At 36.2% G+C, this 27,935-nt stretch overlaps 1 protein-coding gene across 2 annotated transcripts; it reads left to right on the forward strand.

Moving 5' to 3' along the window:
• Positions 1-27,935, forward strand: LOC113523466 (uncharacterized). 2 transcript variants are annotated; one of them, XM_052895625.1, is made up of 14 exons: positions 1-313; positions 2,362-2,544; positions 4,267-4,570; positions 6,138-6,396; positions 9,014-9,198; positions 10,049-10,297; positions 11,164-11,376; positions 12,191-12,326; positions 12,950-13,147; positions 13,896-14,047; positions 14,233-14,363; positions 15,132-15,265; positions 16,599-16,754; positions 17,498-27,935. In XM_052895625.1, the coding sequence occupies exons 2-14, from the start codon at positions 2,378-2,380 to the stop codon at positions 20,440-20,442; spliced, it is 5,229 nt and encodes a 1,742-aa protein (XP_052751585.1). In that variant the 5' UTR covers positions 1-313; positions 2,362-2,377; the 3' UTR covers positions 20,443-27,935. The 2 variants fall into 2 exon arrangements, with proteins under 2 accessions (XP_052751585.1, XP_052751586.1); XM_052895626.1 differs by lacking the exon at positions 1-313 and adding an exon at positions 328-547.

A 27,935-nucleotide genomic window follows, 5' to 3' on the forward strand; every position in this document is an offset into this window, starting at 1 on the left:
TTGGCAGGTACGGATGATTATGATTACACGCACACAGAAAACGAAGAAGTGAGCGTCCAGTATTGTCATTCAAATCATCTGTTTCGTGAATTCTTGTGTGTTTTGTATATAAATTTAATTTATTTCCAATTTATTTAATAAAATGATCATAAATTATTGATACTATTTATTCAGTGTATGAAAAAATTATGTTTGTTTAGGGTTTGTTTTTTTAATTTGTGTGACGTCATTGTTTTCGCTGCCAGTAATAACGACGCAGTTGCATTTTTTACTTGAAAATGGATTTAAAATGAGGATTATTTTCGTAAATAAGGTAAGTGTAAAGGGTAACGTGTACATTTTAGTATTTATTTGGCATAAGGTAATCGTTGGCAGGTTTCCTTGAGTATTTAGCGATGGTAGAAGTCGAATCGATTTCCTTTGTCCTCGGTCCCCTTGTATTGCTTCCAAACGTACCTACCTACTTGTGTATCATTGCCAGCTGTTTCATAATAACAATATATATCTGTTGAAAGTTCATGTGTTCAAACATTTGAATATTAATTAGGTACGTAAATAACATTGTTTTGTTTTTGTGACTTATGTAATCTTTAACATTGTTTGTGGAAAGGGAGTTTTGTATGGAGGTTTGAAAAATAATACGCGCGAATGTGTGTGTTTACTCATGGGCTATTTTAACTTTCTATATTTCTTGGTCAGGGTTACAATTTAAATTTGCATATGATTTCTTAATTTATTAGTAGTGATTCACTATTATTTATAGCAGTATTGTTTAAACTATTGTTCAAAATATTTATCATTATTTAAGACAGAACCTTATCATTATAAAATCATACCATTTATTGTGTTACAAACAGAAATTGTCATTGTGTAACAACTTAGTCACTCATTAACATACAGTTGTAACCTTAACATTAATTTCATAAATGTAATTAAAATTCTGCTGGTTCATACTAAAGGTCTATTCCTTCACTGATCAAAGTTTTTATCATTAATGTTATTTGTAATATTAATATAATCTTTTCACTTTTTGCAATTTTATTTTGTAAAAACTACACATTCGGGCTAAAAACGAATAAGTAGAGAATACATTTTTAAAATAACAATTTAAATTATATCATATGGGTCATGTACTTGATGCTGTCTAAGTCTACAAGCAATGGTTACTATTTTTTGTCAGCTAGGCCTATCAGCTTGTTTGCCCTTCTAAGTATCATAAAAATATATAATTTTTAGATATTTCTAATGTATTTGTGACCTCTAATGGCTTTGTGTGGGTGCAAGAGCTTGACAATACTGTCACTTATTAGGGTAAAATCCTATCTCTCAATTTAAAACAAAATTATTTTAAGGACTAAATTTATGACAGGTTTCAGTCAGAATTATTATAAACTAGATGTGTTATTTAGCTCTGTCTGCATGAATCAGTATATAAAATATCCTATGTGCTAACTTGGCATATAATTTACCCAAATATTATTCAAATCTGTTCAATAGTTTTTGCATGAAAGAGTAACAAACATCCATTTATTCCTCACTTTTATTAATAGGATTTAGTTAATGTTAATCTATAACACTTATATATATGAATTTACAGGGTACAGAGGAATAACACCTGAGTCCTCAGGAATGGCAATGCATGGGGGGTATCCTGGGTGAAACAATATACTCTGTTATGACCATTGTACTGCTCATGTCTATAGGCGATGGTTACCACTTTCCATCAGGTGGACCGTCAGATTGTTTGCCATTCTAAGTTTTATAAAAAAAAGAACACAATGTAATAAATGATATTTTACTTTTATTTATTGTTAGGAGGAAAACAAACAAATGCTAAAGGATATTTATATTTTGATAGGTACTATTAAAGCAATTTAAATATTATGCATTGTTTTAATAATTTTATATCTTGACAATATCAAAAATAACCAATTCTCTGTAACTGTAAAAAAAAATATAACATCATCAAGTCTAGAACAAAACTAGATGCTGGTGATACATAATTGCTGCTATTTTTCATAGGCAACTATAATATTGCTATGTATAAAAATAAATAAATTTCTGTTTAGCGTAAATCTTGCAATTTTTTTGCTGTTATTTTATTAATTTCAATGGTCCCATGTAGTAGATTTCTCCATGTAGTAGTTTTACATCCACAACGTAATTTTTTATTTATTTATTCATTCTTTATTGACCACAAAAAAAATGTCTGGTACAAAAGGCGGACTTATGTTGGTATTATATTGTACTTTTTTGACAACCCTAGATGTCTAGTTGAGAAGTTCATATGATAAGTACTTTGTAAAAAATATCTGAATAAAGGTAATTTCTATATTACTGATCGGTGTGAACAATTCGCAGGCGACAGTAGGCCATCATGTCAGCGGAGTCGCCGCGGCACGTGCGCTCCGGCGGGCCGCTTACGGTGCCGTCGCAGCCGCCCAGCGACCGCAGCATCATTGATACCGTCTCCGGGTTCATCAATGACGTCACACTCTCGTCCTCCTCCACTGTCGACCCTAAGGATGTGATTCAGTGGGCGAGGTATGTTCATTATTGCGATATCCTTACTAATATTACGAGTATGAATGTGAAAGTGAGTTTGTTTGTATGTTACATTATAGCTTCTTAATAGCTTAACCAATTAGCGTGTAATTTAATATACACGTATTACTTGGGCTGGAGAAGGGTATAAGTTATTTTTTATCTCGGTCAGTAAACATATTCCGGTCACGCGAACGTAGTCGCGGCAAAAAACTAGTATCTATGTAATTTGCACTTTCAGCAGTAAGCAGTCTGCGCTAGTCACTAACTAGATCGATCCCTCTGTTCAATATGATTCGTCAGAACGTGAAAATTATATATATTCAATTGTAGAATCAGATAGAAAATAATTAACTTAATCGTCATAGTCGTAGAATACTGACGGATCTGACAAAGATTACATATAAAGATCCGTCAGTATTCTACGACTATGACGTAATGTATATACCACTAGTTGTATCTTACAGATTCGCTCGTGGTCGTATTTTGAAGATCAAAATACGACCACGAGCGAATCTGTATATGATATGTATGAATGACCTATAACCTTCAAGAAATGGGTTATAAATAGCAAAAAGAATTTTTCAAATCTAACTGGTAATTTCACAGATTTGTGGGTTCCAACAAACAGACTATTAATTTCTATTCATAGACCTTCCTAATATAATAAAATTTCAAAAAAACGTTCACGCTCACTTTTTTACTTTATACGAGCAGTAAGTGCTTTATATTATTCTTAATTTCGTGTATAATATAGTATATGTCATATATGTGTAAGTATATTTGTTATTCATATATATTTATGCGTTTATACATGTAATTTTAGTATGTATGTATATCAATAATTAGTAGTACCGCATTCGAGTATTCTGACACTTCTCTATGGTTGACTGGGAGAGAATGCTTTTAGCATTAAGTCCGCCATGTACACATATTTGTATTAATGAATAAATAAATAAATAATGTTCCTTAAATAGACTAGATTAAGAGTTTTCTTACGTACGTACTTAACGTACATGGGAGATATTTAAAAAAAATTGGTATGAGGGGTCTTAATAAGAGCAATGGTAGCTGCAATAGTAATTTTTAATTTTGTGTTTATATGTTTGTCCTGGCTTTAGGCAAAAACTCTAATTTAAAAACTTGTGTACGTTTTATCCTTGGTACGCCATCTAGAAAAGGTCTAGCGGGCAAAATACTAGTGTACTATAGATGTTAAATATTAATTCATTAGGCAAGATCAGATTTTTTTTATACAACTTAGAATGGCAAACAAGCTGACGGCTCACCTGATGGAAAGTGGTAACTGTCGCCTATAGACATTAGCAGTACCATGGACATAACAGAGTATACTGTTTCGTCCATGATACCCCCCATGCGTTGCCATTCCTGAGGACTCAGGTGTTATTCTTCTGTACCCAGTAAATTCACGCTATATCCCACCCTTCAAACCGAAACACAGCCATGCAAACACAACTGCTTCACGGTTGAAACACGAATGGTACAGAGGTACCGAAGCAATCGACTTTTGTACGAAGTCTCCCTCTGGTAGACTCAGTAATGGTATTTATGTAATAAATTAGTAAATAAATAATTCTTATAAACTTGGAGCATATTATAAGCAATACATTGTTATATTGTACTGAACAGTTGTGAAGATAACATGAAGTAATTATTATAAATTAATATTATCTAGTACTTTGAGAACTTGTATTCTTGTAGATTCGAGACAGCTGATATAAACGAACCGACGCCAGAAGGAGACGGCGACAATGACATATCTCCATTGCTGCTTATACTGGGCTATGGGTCCGGCGTGCAAGTGTGGCTGATCCCACCCAGCGGCGAGGCCCAGGAGGTGTTGTCATGGAGACAAGGCACAGTTAGGGTGCTCCGTATACTGCCTACACCGCAGCACGGCGACTGCTTCGCATCGAAGAGGCCCCTTATCGCTTTGTGTGACTCCGCCAGTCCTGGACCGACTTTTTGCTCTCTCAGCTTCATATCAATCAGGGGCGGAGAACAGGTAATTTATTATAAAATCCTTTATATTTAAAAATTTTATTAATTAACTAGGATAAACAGTAGTTGGGTTTCTATCCCCAATACTACGTGTATGGGCTAAGAGTTGAGGGCTTATTTTTAAGAATCTACTATAATGTTAATCGTAGTTAGTATTAATAACTTTTTTTATATTTTGAACAATATGTTTTTTTTATATATGTGTTGTTTCACTAAAATTTTTTTTGTGGCCAGTCTTTAGATTCTAATATTTAGTTACTTAATTATAGGAAGATGTTATAAATTATAAGTAGTAGTATATTTCCATATTCACATAAAATGACATGCTAATTTTATTAAGGATTTTTTATGTAATACGATTTATTATTTAAGAATTTAATTATGATTGATTTATGAAGTTTGGGATGATTACTTGAGACATTTGGGTTTCATTATTTTAAATATAAAAGTTAAAAAATTGTACGCTTAAGGAATTAGTACATTTTGTATGTTCATAAATATTTTTTTTACTTTTTTCTTATTATTAAATTCAATCATACACTCCGATTGCTCCAATAAATAAATATATAAATATAAATATCTAATTATTAATCCAATTATATATATATATATATATATATATATATATATATATATATATATATATATATATATATATATATATATATATATATATATATATATATATATATATATATATATATATATATATATGTACATATATATGTACGTCATAAAGAAATATTATGTACTTACATACATATAATGTATTGATATAGATAAAGTCATTAGGAGATATAAATAATTTTGTTGTATTATATTATAGAAACAAAAGCTAACAAAGCTATTGTTGTTAGATCAGATCAGACAATGTTTTGAAATAATTATACATTCTTTTCTTTATAAAAAAATAATATATAATTATTTCAAAATTTACTAGAAATTTGATAAAAGACATTTGTAATGCCTTAAATTGTTTTAATACTCGTATCATTCAAGTAAATGTTTCAAGTTAGAGTTGATTTGATATATCATTGTTTTTTTTTTTTTTGTGGTAGGTAATAAAAGCCCTTTATTGGTTTATTAGAACCAGAGTATAATTGCGTCTGTATGTTAAATGTTTTTGTGTTTTAAATAAACATTTCCGCGTAATAAATTTTGTTACATTAACATAACTGGTGACTTTATAATCAACATTTAAATTTTGGACGAATTTTCATCTCTTCACACAGTTTCATATACGTAAATTAATGTTATGGGATGTATGATTATATGATGGCTGCATATATGCTGATATGCATGGCTGTGTTTCGGTTTGAACGGTGGGATATGGCGTGAATTTACTGGGTACAGAGGAGTAACACCTGAGTCCTCAGGAATGGCAACGCATTGGGGGTATCATGGGCGAAACAGTATACTCTGTTATGTCCATGGTACTGCTTATGTCTATAGGCGACGATTACCACTTCCATCAGGTGGGCCGTCAGCTTGTTTGCCATTCTAAGTTGTATAAAAAAAAAAAGATTTTCAAATTACATTATTGGAGAATCATATTCTAATCTATTCTACAGGTGAAAAGTATAAAATTCAAGAATCCCATACTCGACGTACTAGCGAATAAGCGCTCCGTGGTGGTATCTTTCTCCGAGCGCTTCGCTGTCTTCGACGCGGCGACGCTGGAAGACAGAATGACAGTCACCACGTGCTACCCGTGCCCGTGCCCACTCGGCGGGAGCGCGCCCATCAACCCGCTGGCGCTCGGCGACCGCTGGCTGGCGTACGCTGACAAAAAGTTGAACCAGTCCAAGAGGAGCAGCGGCGGTTGTGAAGGTAGGGATTCATACACTAAACATTGATACAGACAATACAGATGTTGTGGTGATAGTAGGCACTGACATAGTAATACACTGATAGAAAAGCTCTCATTTAATATATTCTTAAAAAATCTAGATACCAATGGTTCTAAATGCAGTTTAACTGCATTATAATTGTCTAAGTAAATAAAAAATAATTACAAAGCGTTTTTGTTTTATATATAGGCAATTTAAAAATTAGACTTATTTAATTTGTATATATGTATTTAGTATAATGTATATAATAAATGTAGATGGCTAGGCATAGAATAGGCCACTCCTTTATTTTCGTAGAAATCGTATGAGGCGACTAAGTGAGTTTATGGTTCAGGGATGGGCAGCAGCGTTTCTTTTTAAATATCATCAAAATTCAAATTACAATTGCCAACCCTGTTGCCAAGCGTGGCGACTGGCAAAACTCCTCTTATGGGGGAGAATATGTTTAACAGTAGACAATTAACGGCTAATACAATATACATAATACACTATTTTGATATAATTATTTTATAATAAGATTCTTTTAGATAATCTATCTGTGAATCTCATAACTTCAGCGTATAAACTCTAATAGATAACGGAACGTCCACCAAAATACCTTTTATTTTACGGAACCCCATATCAACTGATCACAAATCAAAAACACTGTAATTTAAATAAGAACAAAACTTTTTATTAGATATATTTTAAAATTATGACACTTTATAGTTTCCTTTAAATTTTTATCCTATAAATAATTTCGCGGAACCTTGGTGACTTTTTTACGGAACCTAGGTTCCGCGAAACCCAATTTAGGAATCGCTGCTCTAATGAACGTTACAATAAACTGAACAGTAGCTATTATGATATGAAATGACGCAATTTTTAACTGTAGATAAAAGCGACATTATTTCATTTTAAATAAACAAATAACATGAGGTTATGCGTACTATGAGTTGTAAACTATTGTAGATAGATAGGTTATGTTCCTCGGGCAAATAAACCTTACCATTTGTCATTATTATTGCTCGGGTACTGACTCAGCTATTTACAAAGTGCGTAGGTACTATTGTTTTATTGCACAATAGCTTTTATCTATTGCTTTGTGCACTTGTAGTTTACATACAGTTCATTTATAGTAATATATTTTTAATTATCATAATTCCCTTACCCTTATTCTAATTATAATACGCTCGGCGTAATATGATAATAAAATTGATTTTATAATTGGCCGCTTGCTGACGTCGATTCTCTTTAGGAATGTATTAGGTGGTGGTGTCCGCCATCTTTAAAAACTTGTTAAATTTTTAAGAAATATAGTTTTCATTATTTAGTAAAAAAAATATTGAAATTAATCGTAAGTAAAGGTTTTTTTTTTTATACAACTTTGTATACAAGTTGATGCTCCATCTAATGAAGGTGATAACACCTACTTAGTTATTACATAGTCTAAATTTAATTATAACTCTACTGTGTGCCCAGCTACATAGTTATTCTAGAGCTATTATATTGTTATTTATTCCATTTGTTTTGCGAAACAAAATCTTCAAAATCGCTTTATATATTTCAGTCAAGAACGATTCAAACTAAAAATTTTGTATCTACCATTTATTTGATGCAAAAATGAAATTGTGTGAACAAACATTGCTTTATTTATTTTTCTAATGAATCCACCATGCATATAAACAGGTTGCGCCTTCAATACAGTGTTGCAGTTCGTTCAATAGAATTATACTCGTAATAGTTTATTACAATTAGTTCATTAACTGTTGTTGCATATATTGCTTATTATCTATAATTTAAATACAAATGCGTGGTTTATCGTATTTAGTTTTTATGTAGTTGTGTAGTAAGATCAAATTAGAGTGTTCAATGTAATTAAAATAAAGCATTAGCAAGCAAGCGTTAGCAATAACAAATGTAAAGTTTTTTTTTTTAATTCATAATTTATGTAACTTTTTGTTGTTGTCAATAATTGTTTTCTTTCTTTCTTCTTTCTTTCTTTCTATTAGCCACGTTTCTTAACGAATTATGAAAAACTTTTTTTGTTATTCTTTCTTATTTGTTTGTCAGGATATTGTCAGTAGTAACTATTAGTCACGCTTAGGCGGATTGGCAACCCCAGTCAGGCTTTAGATATGTTTTAAGAGGGACACTGTTGTCCATCTCTCGCCCTCCCTTAGTCGACAGTTACCGAATTATTATTATTTGTTAATTATTTATCTTAATTCGTTATCCTATACTTTGCACAAATTAATAATTTAAAAATAATTAAAACTTAGTTAAAAGAATAAATATTTAAAATTAAGCATTGAATTTCCAAAAACCTTTGAAATTTATCTATTTATTTATTTTACGCGCTGTTATTTTATAAAATGACGCTTTGTTTTTTTTTTTATAAATTTTTTATGCTTTTAATTTCTCATGATGATGATTATATGTTATATTACATATTACTAAATATGTAACAATATTCCTGTATCAATTAGAAATCTCCATCAGAACAATCATCATATTCGTGTAGTTGACTCACCAGAGGGCGTCTTTGTAACGTCTCCCCCTGGTAAGCTAATGATTATCGTAGCAACAAATACATTGAGCGGTATGACGGTGGTCAGGCGAAGGCGTGACGAGCTACACGGCGACGGTGCTGCACGCGGCCAAGTCGCTGAGCAAGGGCCTGCGCGGTCTCGGCGAGAGCGTGGCGCACAGCCTGGCCGGCGGCCGCACCGCCTCGCAGTCGCCGTCGCCGCCGCACGCCGACACGCAGCAGCCCGGCCTCGTCACCGTGCTCGACATAGAGGTCGGTCTCATCTATGTACTTGTACATTGTGGGAATGGAATTGTTAGTAATGAGGTCTAATAGCCCCATTACTAGCAGTATACCCTCTAAGGTCGACCTCCACGCGTTTCCCATTGGAAACTATCATGATTATTTTTTGTCGAATTCATCATGGTGGGCCAACTGACCTGCATTCATTCTCACTTATCATCTTCCACTGGTGCCTCGTCGGTGTATACTTAAAGCGCGGGCGGGCTTACCATTCCATTATCACTCATTAAAATAAAATGGCCTTATCTATACTAATTTCATCAAAATATAAATGTGAAATGAGAGCCAAGTTCAATGATGTTTGATGATTGATGGATGAACGTGCAAATGTGGGCCGAGGCCTAATCGAGGCACACATACATGAGTCCATCAATGCCTAGTTGTGGCCAAGGCTTGTATAGTACTTTTCTCAAACAATGCGCGGAAATTAAAAACATAATTTTACTTTTTAAGTTCAATGACGAATAACGAACAATAATAATTTTCACGCGCTATAATGTTCGTTTGTGTTTTTTTTTAATAAACAGCTTTCTATTTGCAAGCCAGTTCAAAATTTAAATAAAATCTTTTATTAGTTACCTCCTTTGTAGCCATGATTCGAAGTAAAAGGTCATTCCATTTTTAAATTACAGGACAGATATAAGTTTACATAGTAATTTATCTGACCGTAAAACACGACAGATATGGATTTTCATATAACTTTTGCCGGCCGCTGCCCGCATGTATCTGGCCAGTACGGCAAGTTTGATTTATCTCGAAGATTGTCAAAATAATGTTCACATTTCCAAGCATGTTTGAGAAAATTTTATTTTGTGTACAGAGTAATGATGACGACGACGGGCAAGATATAGAGGAGCCGTACGATCCGATCGTGGCGCACTTCGTTGCCCACTCGGAGGCGATCATCGCCCTGAAGTTCGACGCGAGCGGCATGCTGCTAGTGACGGCGGACCGGCGCGGGCACGACTTCCACGTGTTCCGGATCAACCCGCACCCGTGCGGGCCGAACCTCGCCTCTGTACATCACCTCTATATCCTGCACAGGGGCGACACCACCGCCAAAGTACAGGTGAGATATTTTTACCAGAGGGAGACTTTGTACAAAAGTCGATTGCTTGGGTATCTCTGTCCCATTCGTGTTTCTACCGTGAAGCAGTTGTGTTTGCATGGCTGTGTTTCCGTTTGAAAGGTGGGATATGGCGTGAATTTATAGGGTACAGAGGAATAACATCTGAGTCCTCAGGAATGGCAACGTATAGGGGGGGGGGGGGTGTATCATGGGCGAAACAATATACTCTGTTATGTCCATGGTACTGCTCATGTTTATAGGCGACGGTTACCACTTTCCATCAGGTGGGCCGTCAGCTTGTTTGCCATTGTAAATTGTATAAAAAAAAAGATAGTTGTTTTTTTTACTTGAATGTTGTATGACATTTATCTAGGGATCAAAATCAACTAGGAATTGTTGATATTGATTGAGGGGAAAAAAAAAAAGATTTGCACACACCTTATAGAAATGTAATAAAAGGCTTACGGCAGTAAATTGGTTTTATTGTTGGTTTTAATCTTTAAAAAAATGACTGAAAATATGTTTTTTTTTTCAAGAAACTACTTGATAAATGAATTTTATATTTTCCTGATAATCCTTACGTTTTTTATGGCACTGTACAATGAAACAATTGGCCAATGTCAAATCGTGAATGGTAACAACATTAATCTGCATAACACATGAGCAGTACCTACCATTGGCATTACAGTGTATTATGTAATGCCCATGTTTTTGGGCGACGATTACCCAAATTGGGTGCACATTTAGTTTGGCATACTAAGTCCCATAATGTATGATTAGGTCGTATGAATTATGCTCTTTGCCTGTCCGATTTCGACGAATCTAAGAATCGTAAGTGTTATAAAGAAAATATGTTCCTTGTGTAGGACATCGCGATCTCGTGGGACGCGCGATGGGCGGCGGTGTCGACGCTGCGCGGCACGACGCACGTGTTCGCGCTGAGCCCGTACGGCGGCGCGGCCGGCGTGCGCACGCACACGCAGCCGCGCCTCGTCAACCGCCTGTCGCGCTTCCACCGCTCCGCCGGCCTGCCCATACACGCCGCCGCCGCCGCCGCCGCTGCCGCCTCCACCAGCCCGGTATGTCTAATACACGCTTCGTATATCACTGTCAGCCGCTGTCACCAATCAGCCCGGTGTGACGCTACTTTTACTGTATTCGATACATGGCCCCGTAACGCTGCAGTCCGGTGGAACGCTCTTATTGTATACAATGTGAATTTTTACATGTGTGAAGTTTAAAACAGCGGAAAGTTTAAATTAAATTTGTGTTTCGTTAAAAATCCTTATCTAATTGATCCTTCTTATTTATTTATTTATTAAGCTCTTTTTGCATCAAAGACATAAAAATAAACAAAGACATATAAGCAATTCAACTGAAATACATGAAGCACAGATTAAAATATACATATAAAGGTACAAAAGACGGTCTTATCATCGCTAGGGCAATCTCTTACAGACAACTTTTGGTTAAAGGAGAACATATAGAACTTCTTATTTACAAAACTTATATGGATCATTATAAAGTCAATGAATTAGCTTCCCAGTTGGGTTTTAAATTATATTTTGGACAATAACAGTTTTAAAAATTTTAAATTTGCTTTTTGGAGTATTTTTCGCTTTTGTATTATATGTAGATAATCTAATTTGAAACTATAAAAGTCTCCAATTAGGCTACCCTGTGTATGTGTAGCAGCCTATATTAGAACTTAGAAAATTCGACTTACATACATACATATCTGTCACGCCTGTCTCCCATTAGGGTAGGCAGAAACAATGTAACGACAAATGCTTCGATTCAAACAAACTTCTTACCTCAAAATTCGACTTGTGTATATTGTTATATAATACTTGTTTAAATATTGGAAGTATAATTGAATGTTTTGTGTCGCAGGTGACGTCCGGGTCGCAGGGCGCATGGTTCCCCAACCCGCGGCTGCCACCGTATCCGCTGCCCACGTGGGCGGCTCCGCTCGCGCAGCTGCGCCCCACCAACTTGCCCACGCACACCATCACGCGCACCAGCTCAGGTCCGTACACGCATTCACACGCACTGGCACACATGACCACGCACGCATGCACGCACGCACGCACGCTCATACGTGCACATCACGTGTGGCGTGTGTAGTTCAAACCGAAGGCGTACAACACGCATACAGGTTGATACATACAACAAAGTTAATGAATTTCCAAATTTAAGCAACTAATTACGCACACCACAGCAGTTTGATACACTCACACACAAGGATGTTAAGTCGGCCCGCTGGGTGTTTAGCTTTGTAATACATGATAGATAGATAATTTATTTGCATTACTTACACTACACAAATAACAACAGACAAAGATAGACATGCACAGTGAAAAAAGATAAAAGAATACAGATAGGAAAAATAAAAAAAAATACATAAAAGAAGTAGTACGAGTACTATGCAGCTACATACACCTTTAATATGTATGTATTTCCTTGACTCACAAACTTTCATCATTATTAGTGAAAAGACTGTATGAAATATTTTTACTAATTCTCAAAAAGGTAAAAAGAGCGCAGTTTTCTAATTAATATACAAGAAGCAGATAAGAATGAGATAGTTAACCAGACTTCAGACATATTTTTATGTTCTTTTTTTAATAAATAAACGTTTGATTTGGTCAGGTCGCCAACGATTGTCGTCTCTTTCGGAGGATAGTAACAGCGCGCCGCTATTAGCGCGCGCCCGCTTCGGTATGTGCATAAGCGGCAGCGGGAGCGTCAGCGGAAGCGGACGGGCGCCTGCGCCTGTCGCTGCGCTCTACCTCATGACCGCTAATGGAGCTTTGCTACATCTACTGTTGCACCCTCGCCCTGCATCAAGTACGTATCATTACTGTGATTTTACTTATTAGCTGATCGCGGAATTTTATATATTTCAACTATCGTGTATAATATAGTATATATCATATATGTGTAAGTATATTTGTTATTCATATATATTTATTCGTTTATATATGTAATTTTAGTATGTATGTATATCAATAATTAGTAGTACCGCATTCGAGTATTCTGACACTTCCCTATGGTTGACTGGGAGAGAATGCTTTTAGCATTAAGTCCGCCATGTACACATATTTGTACTAATGAATAAATAAATAAATAAATGTTATAAAGAGGAACAGTTTCATTTTTTGTTTTGCCATCATCACCATCATTATATCAGCCTTTAAATGTTCACTGCTAAATATAAGCCTCCCCCTTAGTGGGTCTTGCGACGACGCTTGGCAAGCAGATTGGCAACCGCAGTTAGTCTTTAGAGATGTTTTAAGAGGGAGGCTGCTGCCAAATCCTTGTACTTCCTTGGCACTCTTACGACACCCACAGGAAAGAAGAGGTGCCTTATTTTCGGCCAGGACCACACGGACAATTTTTTGTTTGTAATGGATAAACTCAATCATTGTTTAGCTGATTTAAAACATCCTTCCTTCCTTCACCCTTCAAAGCTACATTACCAGGAAGTAACATGGGCTGTATTTTATTTAAAAAAAATAATCATTTATGTCCAATATGTTGAACGAAATTTTGATGCAGGTTTTACATATTTCAATATGCCGAACGTTTGGCGCAGGTATACCGAAAGAGAAGATATGTGACGACTCGCCAATCGAGCTGGAGGTGGAGCCGATAGCTCAGTGGCCTCTGCAGCGGCCGCCCGCCGCTGCCGACCTGCTGGCACCGCTGCCGCCTTCCAACCCGCTGCTGCAACCGCACACCTACCGGGTGAGTACCCCATCAGCTCCGCCGAAATTCGTGTACAATAGACAAATGGGTCTACAATTTTGGAAACTGCAATTGGCATTGTTGTAGTAGTCTTTTTCATAAGTATTTATGGGCTGCGGTGGTTTCGTTTGCTACCTTAACAATTTGTATAGTAATATAATTACAAGGTGAGCTTTATTTGGCAGCGGTGTGCGGACATGTGCATGAGCGAGGAGGAGCGCTGGCTGTCGCAGGTGGAGATCGTGACGCACGCCGGGCCCCACCGCCGTCTGTGGATGGGGCCGCAGTTCGTCTTCAAGACCTACAGCTGCACTGGGTCAGTGCTCGTACATTATTATTTCAACCGTTAATTGTCCACTGCTGGCCATAAGACTTCCCCATAAATGGGGTTCTGCCTGTAGTTGCCACGCTTGGCGGGCGGGTTGGCAACCGTAGTTAGACTTTTAGAGATGTTTTAAGAGGGACGCTGCAGCCCGTCCCTCGCTTTCCCTTAGTCGCCTCTTAGGTCTATCACGGGAAAGGTAGGGGCGGCCCATTCTATGCCGTAATTGTAAAGATGTTTTCATGGCTGATACACATGAGCGTTTGAATGGCTCGATCGAATCTGATAATCCATACGCTACCTTAACTCGCGCAGTACAGTTATTAAATAATATAAATTTTATTGATTTCATTGAAATTTTTTCAGAGGGAGACTTTGTACAAAAGTCGATTGCTTGGGTACCTCTGTCCCATTCGTGTTTCAACCGTAAAGCAGTTGTGTTTGCATGACTGTGTTTCGTTTTGAAGGGTGGGATATGGCGTGAATTTACTGGGTACGGTGGAATAACACCTGAGTCCTCAGGAATGGCAAAGCGTGGGGGGTATCATGGGCGAAACAGTATACTCTATTATGTCCATGGTACTGCTCATGTCTATAGACGACGGTTACCACTTTCCATCAGGTGGGCCGTATGCTTGTTTGCCACCACAGTGGTATAATAAAAAGAAAAGCTTGTTTGCCATTCTAAGTTGTATAAAAAAAAGAAGGGTTAAAAAAGATAGTGGATACAATAGTAACGTACGGTACCCGTGGGCGCGGCAGGTCGAGCTCGTCGCTGTCGGAGGCGGAGACGGTGGAGGTGGAGGCGGGCGGCGCGGGCGTGGCGCGCTCCACGCCCGTCAACATGCCCGCCGCGCGCCCGCTCGTGCCCGTGCTCGTCGACTCGGGCTCCGCCAGTACGTACCCACTACCCACTACCCACTACCCACTACCCACTACCCACTACCCACTACCCAGTACCGCACGCTCATGAAGCGAGCATCATCATTTCACACACTATCCGTCCACTGCTACACATAAACCTCTCCCATAGGGGGGACGGGATTGTTTTTTTTTTTTTTTTTGACGGGTGATAATAGAATGGTAACACCGCCTGCGCTAACGGGATACGCTGGCGGAGCACCAGTGAAGGGTGATAGGTGAGAATGAAAACAGGCCAGTTAGCCCATCATGATGAATTCATCAGGAATTAACCATGATAGTTTCCAGGGGGAACCGCGAGGAGGTCGACCTGGTTGGGTATATTGCTAGCAATGGGATTCTCAGTCTCCATTACTAACAATCCCTTTCCCCCCGGAAGGGAATGGTTAGTAATGGCGACAAAAACCCCATTGCTAGCAATATACCCAACCAGGTCGATTCCTCGTGGTTCCCCCTGGAAACTATCATGGTCGATTCCTGATGAATTCATCATGATGGGCTAACTGGCCTGTTTTCATTCTCATCTATCACCCTTCACTGGTGCTCCGCCAGCGTATCCTGTTAGCGTAGGCGGGGTTACCATTCCATTTTCACCCGTCAAAAAAAACCTCCCATAAACTGCTATAAAGAATACTCCTGAGCCACCTGCATCCACTGGCTCCCAACGCATTTTAGGTCGTCACTCTATCTATTGGCGAGTCGTCCTACACTGCGCCACTCAAGAATCTTTTTTCCCCATCGGTTGTCGGTTCTTCGAGCTATGTGACTAGTCCATTGTCACTTCAGCTTGCTTATCCTTCGGACTATGTCGTTGCTTACTTAGTTATACAATATTATCATGCCTATTTCTAAATCAATTAGTCCATTAGCCTAAGGTTGTCTAGAAAACATTGCATTCACAAATAACACCGCATTTCTGTACCTATACAACTATATCGTTGTATTAATTGTCTTGCTTATTCATTTATGTATCACTAAACCGTGAACCAACTATGGTCTAAAGATAGATCTACAAAATATCTATTCGTATTGTTTATTTAGCATTTATTTATGTTTGAGGTTATGTCACTCTTGCGATAAGGCGAACAATTATTTTTATATTTTTTCGCATTTAAAATATTATTCATAGATTTTTGACATAAATAGTAAGTTCTAATTAATTTGTATAGTAATTTCGTAAAAAAAAAACATATTTTATATTCCGTTTCACGATACAATAACAATACGTAATAATTGGAAACAGTACAATGTAAGAACTCTTTAAATACTAAAGTTTATAAATATGTACACTGATATTTCCATGTACAGGTTCATTAGAGCAGTCTCCACTAGAGGGCGCTCGTCGCAAGTCGTTGGTGACCGAGTACCGTGGTAGTGGCAGCGGGGGCGCGAGCGGAGGCGGAGGAGGCGTGTGTGACGTGCAGCTGCGCGAGGACCTGGCTGAAGCCATGAAGGAAGATCACGGTAAGTTGCATGTGTACACGGAATGTTCGATATATTAAAACATAAAAAGAAAATTCATATTGGATCTAGTATTTGGACAGTTTATAAAAAAATAAGAAAAAGTTCAGGAATAGCATAGTTTTGAGGTAATTTTTCTTTTTAGTACGTAACGTTTTTAACTTTTAAGTTGTTAATTCGAAATGTTTTTAAGGCAAAACGAATACTAGTTGAATATTTCATCAAATAATAATATAATTTTGAAGAATACTGTCTTGTATCTAAGAAAGAAATATCGATTTTTCTTTGTTTTTTAAAACGCATGAAGTATGCTCGTAAAATTAGGGAAGGACTTGTATGAATTCGTGTATTTTATTGTCAATAAATTATTGACAAGAAACTTCGGATGTTTTTACTGCATTCATTATGTGGATCTAAAAATATTCGTATCTCATATCATTGCAACAAGAACTTCATTTACGCATATATCATTATCGGGTCGTAAATGGAAAGTGTGAACATCACCATGTGAATGGATCGCGAAAGAAAACGCAAGTGCGAAGCTCGTCAATGCGGAGGAGTTGCGAAGAAAGCATTATCATATATACGAGCGTCGAAACCGCCGCCGGACCTATACCGAAGCCAAAGGCATCCATCGCATTACCAAAACACCCCTGTTGGCTTTCGACTACCGTAGCGTCATGCTTTTTTCTAAATCTCCTCCGGTACTTAACGAGAGAGTAACGGTTGCCTTCGGTTTCGTATAGGGTGGCCGCGCGAGCGGGAAGCGGAAGCGGAAGCGGGAGCGGGGAGCGGGCGCGCGGCGCTCGTGGAGCGCGCCGTGGACCCGCTCGGGTGCGTGGTGGCCTCGCCGCCCGTGGCGCCGCCGCCGCCGCTCGACGCCGACCTGTACACGCGCGACAACCGCGACGAGGCCACCTTCCGGCCCGTCGTGCGCGCGCCGGCCGCGCTGCCGCCGCACCCGCCCGTGCTGGCGCGCCCGCTGCCGCGCACCACCACCATCCCCGTGCAGTCGCTGCCCGCCGCGCCGCCGCGGCCGCCGCAGCCGCCGCAGCCGTCGCAGCCGCTGCCCACCGACGTGGTGATCCCGGCCGCGCTGTCGCGCGCCTGGCCGCCGCCCACCGCGTGGGCGCGCGTCGCCGACCCCGCCCACGGCGACCGGGAGCCCGACCTCTCACAATCACTGCCAAAATCGAGCCGCTCGCCTGATATTCAGCCGGCGGCTCCACTTAGTGTTAGTAAATCTCCCACCCGTGAAACGTGTAGAGACGACGAACTTAGTTATAAGCGATCGGGGCCTATAGAAGCTGAAGAGTTTGAGCCCGATACAGTTAGTCAGAGTAGTGTGCCTAGGGATGTTCGAGAGCGAAGTGAAAATAAAGAAATCAGGGAACCAGTAGAATCTAAGCAGACGAAGGAAACCGGAAAAGTTAGGAAAGTTAGTGGATCTAGGGACACTAGAGAGTCTAGCATACCGAGAGTTAAGGAATCGAAAGAAATTAGAAAAAGCAGAAAATCGAGTGACTCTGTGGAGGTTAAGGATGATTTAAAAAATAAAGAATTCGGAGAGTCTAAAGAACTAAAAAGTAAACACAAGAGAACTAATGATCCTTGGGAAATTCAGGTACCTAGTACGTCACATGAGTATTCCACCTCCATAAATATTAAAGGACCTAATGTGTCGAGAGAAATAAAAGAGTCTAGTATCCCAAGAGAAACTAAGGAGTTTAGTATGTTTAGAGAAGAAGGTGAGCCAAAAACACCCCGAAAAAATAGAGAGTCCAAGAGAGAAGTTAAAGAAATTAGTGTTCCAATAGAAATCGAGAAAACTAGCATACCGAGAGAAGTTAAGGAGTCAAGTATACCTAGAGAAATGAAAGAATCCAAGACCTCAAGAGACAAGGAGTCTAGTGTACAAAGAGAAATTAAAGAGCCAGTTAAAAATAGAGATATGAAAGGTATGTCGGAAAATAAAGAAACTAAGATTAAAGAATATAAAACAAAATCTGTTGCGAGTATGTTCCAACAGGATGAAGAATACATTAAAGATGATTTAAAAATATCAGATAATAAGGAATTACTTGTTTCGAAGGAAGATCAATCCATTTCTACAACAGTAAAGTCTTGGAAAAAGGGTATTTCTCATATAAAATCCAAGGAATGGCAAGCCCATGATATTAAAACCGAGGATCAGGCATGGGACATGTTACTTAGTGAAGCCCAGAAACCTGCAATGGTAAATATTAGTCAGCAGGCTGTAGATAGCGACAAGAGTTCTGAAGAATCCAAGCCTAAGTCTAAGAGAAATCGTAAAGTTAAGAAAGCTCAAGATGATCGCCAAATTAAAGTTGAAGAGGACAGTTTTGTAGAAATACATGCTATAGAAGACAAGCAGCAGTCTTCTAGTGGGGAACTAGTTTCAATTTCAACTCCTTATGAGGATGCTGAGTCGTCTAGTTTTTACCTTCCTAAAACTAGAAAATCACGTGGATCTAAAAGTGTGACTCCGGAAAAAATCGATGCAACTGAGAAAACTGTACCTGAAATAGTTAATGAAGAGTCTCTAACAACAATTGATAAATATAATAGAAGTGAAGTTAAAGACAAAGATGCCTTGTCTGAATTCGGAACATTATCTGATTACAGCGCTGTTTTGAAATGTAAAGAAAAATCGAAAGACAAGCTAAAACCAGATGCGAAAGACGAATTTGTGCCCGAATGTGTCTCTCTCTCTTTGAAAGAAACGCTAAGATCAAAGAAAAGCAAATCTTTGTCACCATATACCGAAGCACGTAAATCAGCAGAACGATGTCTAGATACTGAAACAAAAGATGTGTACGTCATAGACACTACTAAGGAAGAATTTCCTGAAATTCAAATTACAAGAGGCAAACCACGTAAGAAGTCTCCGCAACCTATAGAAAAGAAAAATACGGAATGTGAAATGCCTGTTAAATCATGGAGTTCAATAGCCGCATCTAAAGGTAATAAGAAAGTCGAAGAAACCGAGAAAAAAGTAGAAGTGGTGAAAAAAGTTGAGGCGGTCAGTTTGAGAGATGAACTAAGAGACGCAGCCTGTTTTTTAGATGACAATATAGAGTCTTCCAAAGATATATCCTTGCAAGAGAAACTGTATGAAATATGCAAGCGAACAGATATAATGGTAGCAGAGTGTGACGCGCCCTCTGAGCTTAACTTTGTTGAAGAACATCATGCGGTTTTGCACGATTTACCTCCTCTAGAGCCCTTGGGTTTCGGCTTAGATGATTTTAAGCTAGAAGTGATGCGTGATAGCCTTTTAGATATTCACGATACTAAAATCACGAGTCCCATTTGTAAAATCAATATAGATGATATACTATCGTCAATAAAGGAAACCACTTCAAAAGTAATCGAATCGAGTACTTTTAACTTGATCGATTTAGAAAAGGTTCCCGCCAAGAGAGAGAAGGGTTTCAGCGTGATTGAGAGTCATAAGATAACATCACAAGAGGTAGGGATAGACGACGAGCCAAAATCGGACGACAAAGATGCTGAAATAATGGAGAAGTCATCAGACGACGACGGCACATCGCCTGTGGTGTCGACCGACAGTGACAAGGATGACAAGAAGGGCGCTGGCACATCTAAAACTATTCTGCCTTCTGCAAAGCAATTTAAATCTAAGAAGTCGCGTAGGAAGAAGAAGTAATATATCAGGTGATGTGTTCAAATAATTACTTGCTTAATAATTTTCATTGCAATGTACCCGTTAAATAATTCGTGGATTAGGTATCAAAATATTTGCTGCTATTGTAGTTGTGTTAGTTTTAAGTGAGGCAATTTAAAATTGATATGCACAGGTAAAAGACAAGAAAATATATTAAATTTAAAATTAAATAGTGCTCGAGCCTAATACGTAATACACATGATCTTATTACTATTATATTTCTGTCATATCGAAAAAAAAAATAACATAAAAATGTAAAAAAATTAGTAAAATAATAAAAATAAAACTGTCATTAGAATTTTTATGAAGATAAGTGACAAAGGAAAATAATACTTTATTATTAGTTACATGGACCACACGGTATTTGTAATTGGTAGTTTTTGATATTATTTTATTATTTTTTAAATATACTCGTAAGGAAATAATATCAAAGTGTTAGTATTTGATTGTATTATAGTAGTTTCAATTTATGTTCTCATTTAACAAACATAATATATTCCTAAACATCTAAGTTAGTGTACTAAACAAAGAAAAATATTATTATAGTTTAAGTTAGTCAATCTTATGATAGCCAGAGATATGTACACTATTATATTCATAAAAATTCTAACCATTTGCTACATATATCACTGATCCCTTAGTACTTATCTTGGATAGTTATGACCTCTAATATAGATGTATAAATGCCTTCTTAGTGAAATAAATATCGCCGTCTGATAATCTAATAATTAAAGGGATGCCAATCGCAGGATATAAAAAACACTCAATTTGTTATCGTCTGGTACTTTTGTCATATATAATCTGAAAGAGATAGACTTATTATTCTAGTTAGACTATTTTGTTCTATGTCGGACGCTAGTTACCGGATAGTTGTTGGTAGTGAATATTTTATTTTCATACTATCTTTTGCCCGTGACTTCGCTTGCGTGTGGTATTTGATTTCTTGCAAATTTTGATTTGAACCATATACCTAAATTTAAAATTTCACTTCTAAACATACGAAATTGTAAACAAACTTTCAACTCGTGTTTCACCCCCTTAGGGGTTGAATTTTTAAATTTCCTTATTGTTCACCTACATTATATAAAGAATCTATCTGCAAAATTTCGAGATTCTAAATTCAGCGGTTTCGACAGTTATTGTAAGAAGAAATAATTTTATGTTCGTATACTAATCTCTCTTTCATTTAAGAGTTTCCTCTTGTCGGTGCAACTAATTCATGTACCTTCTTCCAGCCAGCTCTATCCCAGGCCATATCCTTGACCTCCCTATACGACATGACACCTAGTGTTTCTTTTATCTGTCCCATGTAGTTATGCCTCGGTCTTTCTCTTCCTCTTTTGCCCTTTATTTTTCCCTCTACTATGCTCTTAAAAAAATCGTCATATCGTATAAGGTGGCCCAGCATTTTGCCTCTTCTATTCTCTATTATTTTATGTTTGTATACTCATACATACATACATACATATCTGTCACGCCTGTCTCCCATTAGTTTCTTGAGAATTCTTGTCAACAAATAACAATATTTAAAACCAGCAGTAGAAACCTTTTGTATCCATAACACAGGGTCTGTTTAGTTTAATACTAGATGGCGTTGTGTGTTATGTTGAAAAATAAAAAAAAGCAGTTTATTTTTATAATATAAAATTGACCACTCTATGAGCCGAAATTTTAAACATCAGTCGTTTCTTATCCATTATATACATATGAACATATGAAAATAAAAACACACGTCTAGATATTATTAATAAGTAAAAGTACTCGCTGATGACTCGATTCCATGCAAAGCCAATGTACATTTTTTTATTTTTTTTTATACAACTTAGAATGGCAAACAAGCTGACGGCCCACCTGATGGAAAGTGGTAACCGTCGCCTGTAGACATGAGCAGTACCATGGACATAACAGAGTGTACTGTTTCGCCTATGATACCCCCCATGCGTTGCCATTCCTGAGGACTCAGATGTTATACATTTCTCTGCTATCTGGACTATCACTACTAATTTGTCGGTGTCTAGTGTCCGACACAAGACAAAAGAGTACCTACATTAGTGCAGCGCCTTATTTGACGCGGAGCAATCGAACAATTTCCCGTGTGGTCCCTGCATAGAATAGGCCACTCCTTCCTTTCCCATAAGTGTCGTAAGAGTCGACTAAGTGAGGGCGAGGGATGGGCAGCAGCGTCGCTTTTAAAACATCATCAAAAATATAACTGCGGTTGCCGATCCGCCTGCCAAGTCTGGCAACTACTGGCAAAACCTCTAGGAAGAAGCTTATATTTAGCAGTGGACAGCTATAAGCTGATATGATGATGAGTTAAACAATTTATTTCTAGTTCTAATATTTATCTCTGAATAGACTTTTTTTTTTTAGGATAGAACGGTTTTCCTTTTATTATCTATGATGTCTTTCAGTCGTTAACTGTCCAGTCTGAACATGGGCCTTTCGCATAAGGAGGGTTTTGCCAGTAGTTGCCACGCTTGGCAGGCATATTGGTAACCGCAGTTACCAATATGCCTACTTTTGATCATGTATTTAGAGCGACGCTGCTGTCTATTTTTCGACTATTAAATTCCCTTAGTCGCCTCTTACGACGCCCATGGGAAAGGAAGAGGTAGCTCATTCTATGCTGAAACCATACGCCTTTTTCTTTTATATTTAAGAATAAATTATTGTTTTACAATAAAATTGTAAAACTCCTACTTAATATCCCCTTAATTTTATGATTATGAAACTGCATGGTGAAATAATAACTTATGGCCAGTGTCTTAGTGTACATAACCATTTACCTAATACTTTCTACCATTTTAGCTTGTAACATTTTGTTAACGGTAAAAAAATCTCGTCTTTAGAGCAGCTGTTTCAAAAACATCTCGATTTTTTTTCCATTTTAGCCAATTTCATTAAAACTTAGCATTAATACCTTAATGACGTTAACAGTATGAACTTTAAAATTCAGATATTGAATATATCAAATAAATGAGACAACCCTAAAGATTTAGGGTTGTCTCATTTATTTGTTGTTGTCTCATAAAATTTTAATTTGTTTTTTAAATACCAAATGCTCTCTCAATAACTAAAATAACTTGTTAGTGAAATACCGAATCTAACGCAAGCGCTCCTGTATGCCTGTACACACATGTCTTGTAAATATAATATAATTTATATGCAGTTTAATGACAGAGGCTTAATGTAATAGCGTTGATACTCATTTCGTTTGTTAATAAATTGTTATTAAGCAGTCTCGTGAGATTTTTGGGTGAACACTAATAAAAAAAATAATTAACATATTGTCAGTACCTTTACATAATATTACTATATTTATTTCGAACGTTTATTTATTTATTTTATAAGAGATAATTGGTAAAATTCGTACCAGTCATAATGTGATTGATTGCAATTGAATAAACGAAGAGCTTGAGCGTAAGTACGTAAAATATTGGGTTTCCACATGTCCCATATCTCGAGACTATTAGATTAAATGCCGGTAGAACAAAGACGGGTATTGGTTGCACAATTGCATCGTCTCTTGCTCTTGCAAATTGCATGTTTTATACAATATACAGGTTGATGTCGAAATTATTAGCATAATTTTAAGCCAGTGTTTTACCAGTGAAACTAACATTTTCTAAAGAAACTTTAATTTGGCACACGAAAAAAATTTAAGCTTCCCGAGCCCGTGGTATTTTCCATGGTATGTATGTTGAACCATGTTTTTGTCGTTTTTTAACCCATGTTTCTTTGGGAAAATAATTCAATTTGATTGCAATTTCAAATATATACAGGATATATTTAATATATATGTACAAATTCACAGTTAATACTTCGGCAGGCGGCAAATATTTATACTGATATACTTTCCGTGTTCGTGTTTGCCGACAATATCTGTGTCTCTGTGTCTATGTATACCTCGTAGTTCGCCTTCTATGCTTCTATAGGTAGCACTGTCTTGTACAACATGTGTATAGATCAATGACATCAGTATTTGCGTCGCTAGATACATATAATTGTTGTGTAACGTAATCGTACGGTACGTATTACCTTAATTTGATCACGGCTGTCTAATGTACAAAATATTTCGTCATTATCAAGTATTAAACATGTTTAGTAGCAATTTTTTTTAGTCTTTATAAGTTGAAACATGACAAATATTTTATTTTTTCTACGCGGTTTAAAAGTAAAAATGCTTTAATTTGTAATTGCTTACCTTTTTAATAAATAATATATATCTACGTATCTGGTGCATAATATTTACATTCATTTTGTTATTGTAAAAAATTAAAAAAAAAACTGTTATGTATAAATTATAATTAATTTATTAACATATGCATAATATGCAATCTTCTTAACATCTATGCAATATTGCTTTAATATAAAATTGAGATCTTTTTAAGAAAGCGTAAAATACATTTTTGTTTGCCACATAATTCAACCAAATATTGTTGATTGCCTACTTTATAAATAATGTAAGTGACAGTAAATTCGCTACTGGCTGTTTGAAAACCAATATATTATGATTATAGGTTTAACTGTATTAAAACTTCTATTTTAATTATAAATCCTTTTGTGTATAAATTTAAATTATAATATTTATATGTACATATTGCCTATTGTAACTAGAATACACTTTTAATTTTTATTTTTTTTTATAACATATTTGGCAGCAAATATATTATTAAATTGTTCCGTAGAGTTGATTCTATTATTTTTAAATTATACGCAGATGAATCAATAACTCAAAATATATGAAATAGGCCATATAGATATATGATAGACGAAATATACATATACCTACACGTACATGATATTACCAGATCTCAAATTGAGTTATAAGGAATAATGTCTCTACCTATTTCTAGGGTGATGGTAATTATAAATAGGAAATATAGTATCAAATAGGAACACACGTGTGCTATTTATTACATTCGATTGAATAATTGTTTACCAAAATTTCATGAGCGTGAGCACACATTGAAAAAGTTTTCATGTGACACAGTATGAAAAACTTATCTCGGAGAACCAGTCATCCAACGGATACATTTAGACGGAGCGATGTGTCTGGAATTGTCACGTGATTATTAGAGACGTATAAAGGCGTTGGACCACTGGTCGTTCTTTACGCTACGGTATGACTAATATAGGCGAAAATATTCTAAAAGGATATGTTTATATTGTATGCTATTTCTCTGGAAATAAAAAAAAAAAATCAAAACATTATTTCGTTATTGTACCTGCTAATGGAGGATATGTAGTTAGAATTAAAAAATAAAGAATATACTATTACTAGGCAGCTCTTTAATGTTAGTTTCGTATTATGAAGACAAGTTTAATAGATTGTATACTAGCGCCCCGCAACTGAAAAAAGATTTTTGTTTTATCTAATGTGTCAATTCTAAGGTTTAATCTCAAAATGTCCAAAGTGCAACGCACATACAGAAGTAAAACAATAGATTTAAATCTTAAAAAAACTTTGAAATGTGCATATTTTTAGATACTGGTCTTCTGCAGTTTGATTTTCTTGCAACACCCATGTAGGTTTTATATCTTGTATGCATTTTGCAAATTGGACATTGAGATTAAACAAATGAGAAGTGTGTCAAGGTGAATTTTGAAATTTATTGAGAGCTGTAACATGTTAATGAAATGTAATGTTACATCTTGGATTACATACTTAAGCTAAAGACTTGTACAGACAAGGAAAAATTCAGTTTTTCGCTCGTTACAACACATTCTTACATTCAATGTAGAATTTTGTCCTTTGATAAATAAATATTATCACAGACGATCCCTCGTTTCGTCATTTGAAAATTTCCCTTTGCGAGCCAACTGCCTGCATGGTACAACGTGTGCGTTGTACTATGCAGTTTAATTGTAACGAACAAAATGTACGCCGAGGATAGTCCGTTGTCTGTGCATGTTTATTATATACTCAGTGAATAGGGTTGTCAACGGCCGATACAATAATTTAACATCGACAGACCCTTAAGGTGCGATTGTTCGAACGTGTGACGTAACTTTAAAATATTAAAAAGTATAATATTGAAGTATTTTACAAGTGAAATGTAGCTTGTAAAATACTTAAATTGATACGTACTACTTTAACCAATTCAATGTAATAATGTAAACGTTGCACTTCGAATATGTTAGCGCTTAACACTTATGAATACGAAAAAAAAAAAATAGTAGCCCAGTTATGTGTTCATATTTTCACTACCACGAAACCAGTTGTTGTAGCTATATTCTTGTACATTGGAAGACAATTGTGCTGTTAAACAGTGGAACGATTTTTTATTTGGGATCCCCTGTTTCGTTAAATTTATTGTGATAATTTTTTTTCGCAGTCTACTCGATAATATGTTCCTTTAATTTATAAAACAAATTGTGAATTTATTTTTTTTGGGATTTTTATTGGAAATACTTATAAATATGAACTGTAATATATCAAAAAATTGGTAGCTTGGAGAATCCCAATGTTCGTACAAGTGCTGTAAAATTTAATTCTGTCTACTTAATCTAGTTACGGGATTCTAGGTGAAAATTGGCAACTATGTATTTCAAAAATTAATGTTTGTATCATGTCCCTTAAATTTATGTCTTTTGGACAGTGTTTTAACATTTACATAGATATTTTAAAATTCTATCAGGGCTTTATTTTTTTTTTCACATGATACTGCAGCAGTGGAGTGGCGCTTAGTTTCGAACACGTGTGAAAAGTGCCTAAGTTGACACACACAAATCTTTAAGCGCACATTACACAGATGGCGGTGTTGTGTGAAAGAATTTTATCATATTTATAGGATCATATATTCGACTAAGAGTCATAATTACAGGGTGGAAATAAGTGATCTCATTCATTTATACCTAAATTTTACTTGATATTTTAACACTTTAACATAATTCAAAATACGTCACTAGTTTACATAAATAGTTTGATCTAGATATGATCCTACATATATGATAATGTAATAATGCCCTAAGAAAGATATATTGTACAATTGGCATTGTTATAATTAGTAAAATTAAATACTATTACTGTGTCCTGCCTAGCATTCAAAAACATTTCGCTACTTGAGACAAAATATTTCAGAAGTATCTAGAATGTAAGGCTTCTTTCTGAACTGTATGTACAGTATCGTTTTTAATCTCTAACCTTGCTTTAAATTACGCAGTACTTCTATGCGAGTGTCGAACTACTTATATAATTTTAAACACACGGTGGATAATCTGTGACAAATTGTAGAGTACCGAATAAAATGATACTGTACTTATAGGTAAATCAGGAAGTGCCATAACTTGTATTTCAATTCGTAGATAACAAATTAATCGTCGATAATGATTTGCGTGTTACGAAATTTAAAATTAAGTATTTTAAATTTGGCTGCCTTGTCTCAGTATGATTTTGTTGTTAATGTTATATGGAGTGTTTTAAAATTCGTAATATAGTGCATAATAATAAAAATGAAAGATCAAAAACA

The sequence above is a fragment of the Galleria mellonella genome, unplaced genomic scaffold (assembly GCF_026898425.1).
Source record: "Galleria mellonella isolate WM207_F2 unplaced genomic scaffold, CSIRO_AGI_GalMel_v1 utg300, whole genome shotgun sequence".
Lineage (NCBI taxonomy): Eukaryota > Metazoa > Arthropoda > Insecta > Lepidoptera > Pyralidae > Galleria > Galleria mellonella.

What these genes read in the sequence shown, in the direction of transcription:
- LOC113523466 (XM_052895625.1), top strand. Translation starts at nt 2,378, where the DNA reads ATGTCAGCGGAGTCGCCGCGGCACGTGCGCTCCGGCGGGCCGCTTACG. An exon ending in GAGCAGCGGCGGTTGTGAAG is followed by an intron (nt 6,397 to 9,013) that starts GTAGGGATTCAT and finishes GACGGTGGTCAG; the next exon opens with GCGAAGGCGTGACGAGCTAC. An exon ending in CGTCGACTCGGGCTCCGCCA is followed by an intron (nt 15,266 to 16,598) that starts GTACGTACCCAC and finishes TTCCATGTACAG; the next exon opens with GTTCATTAGAGCAGTCTCCA.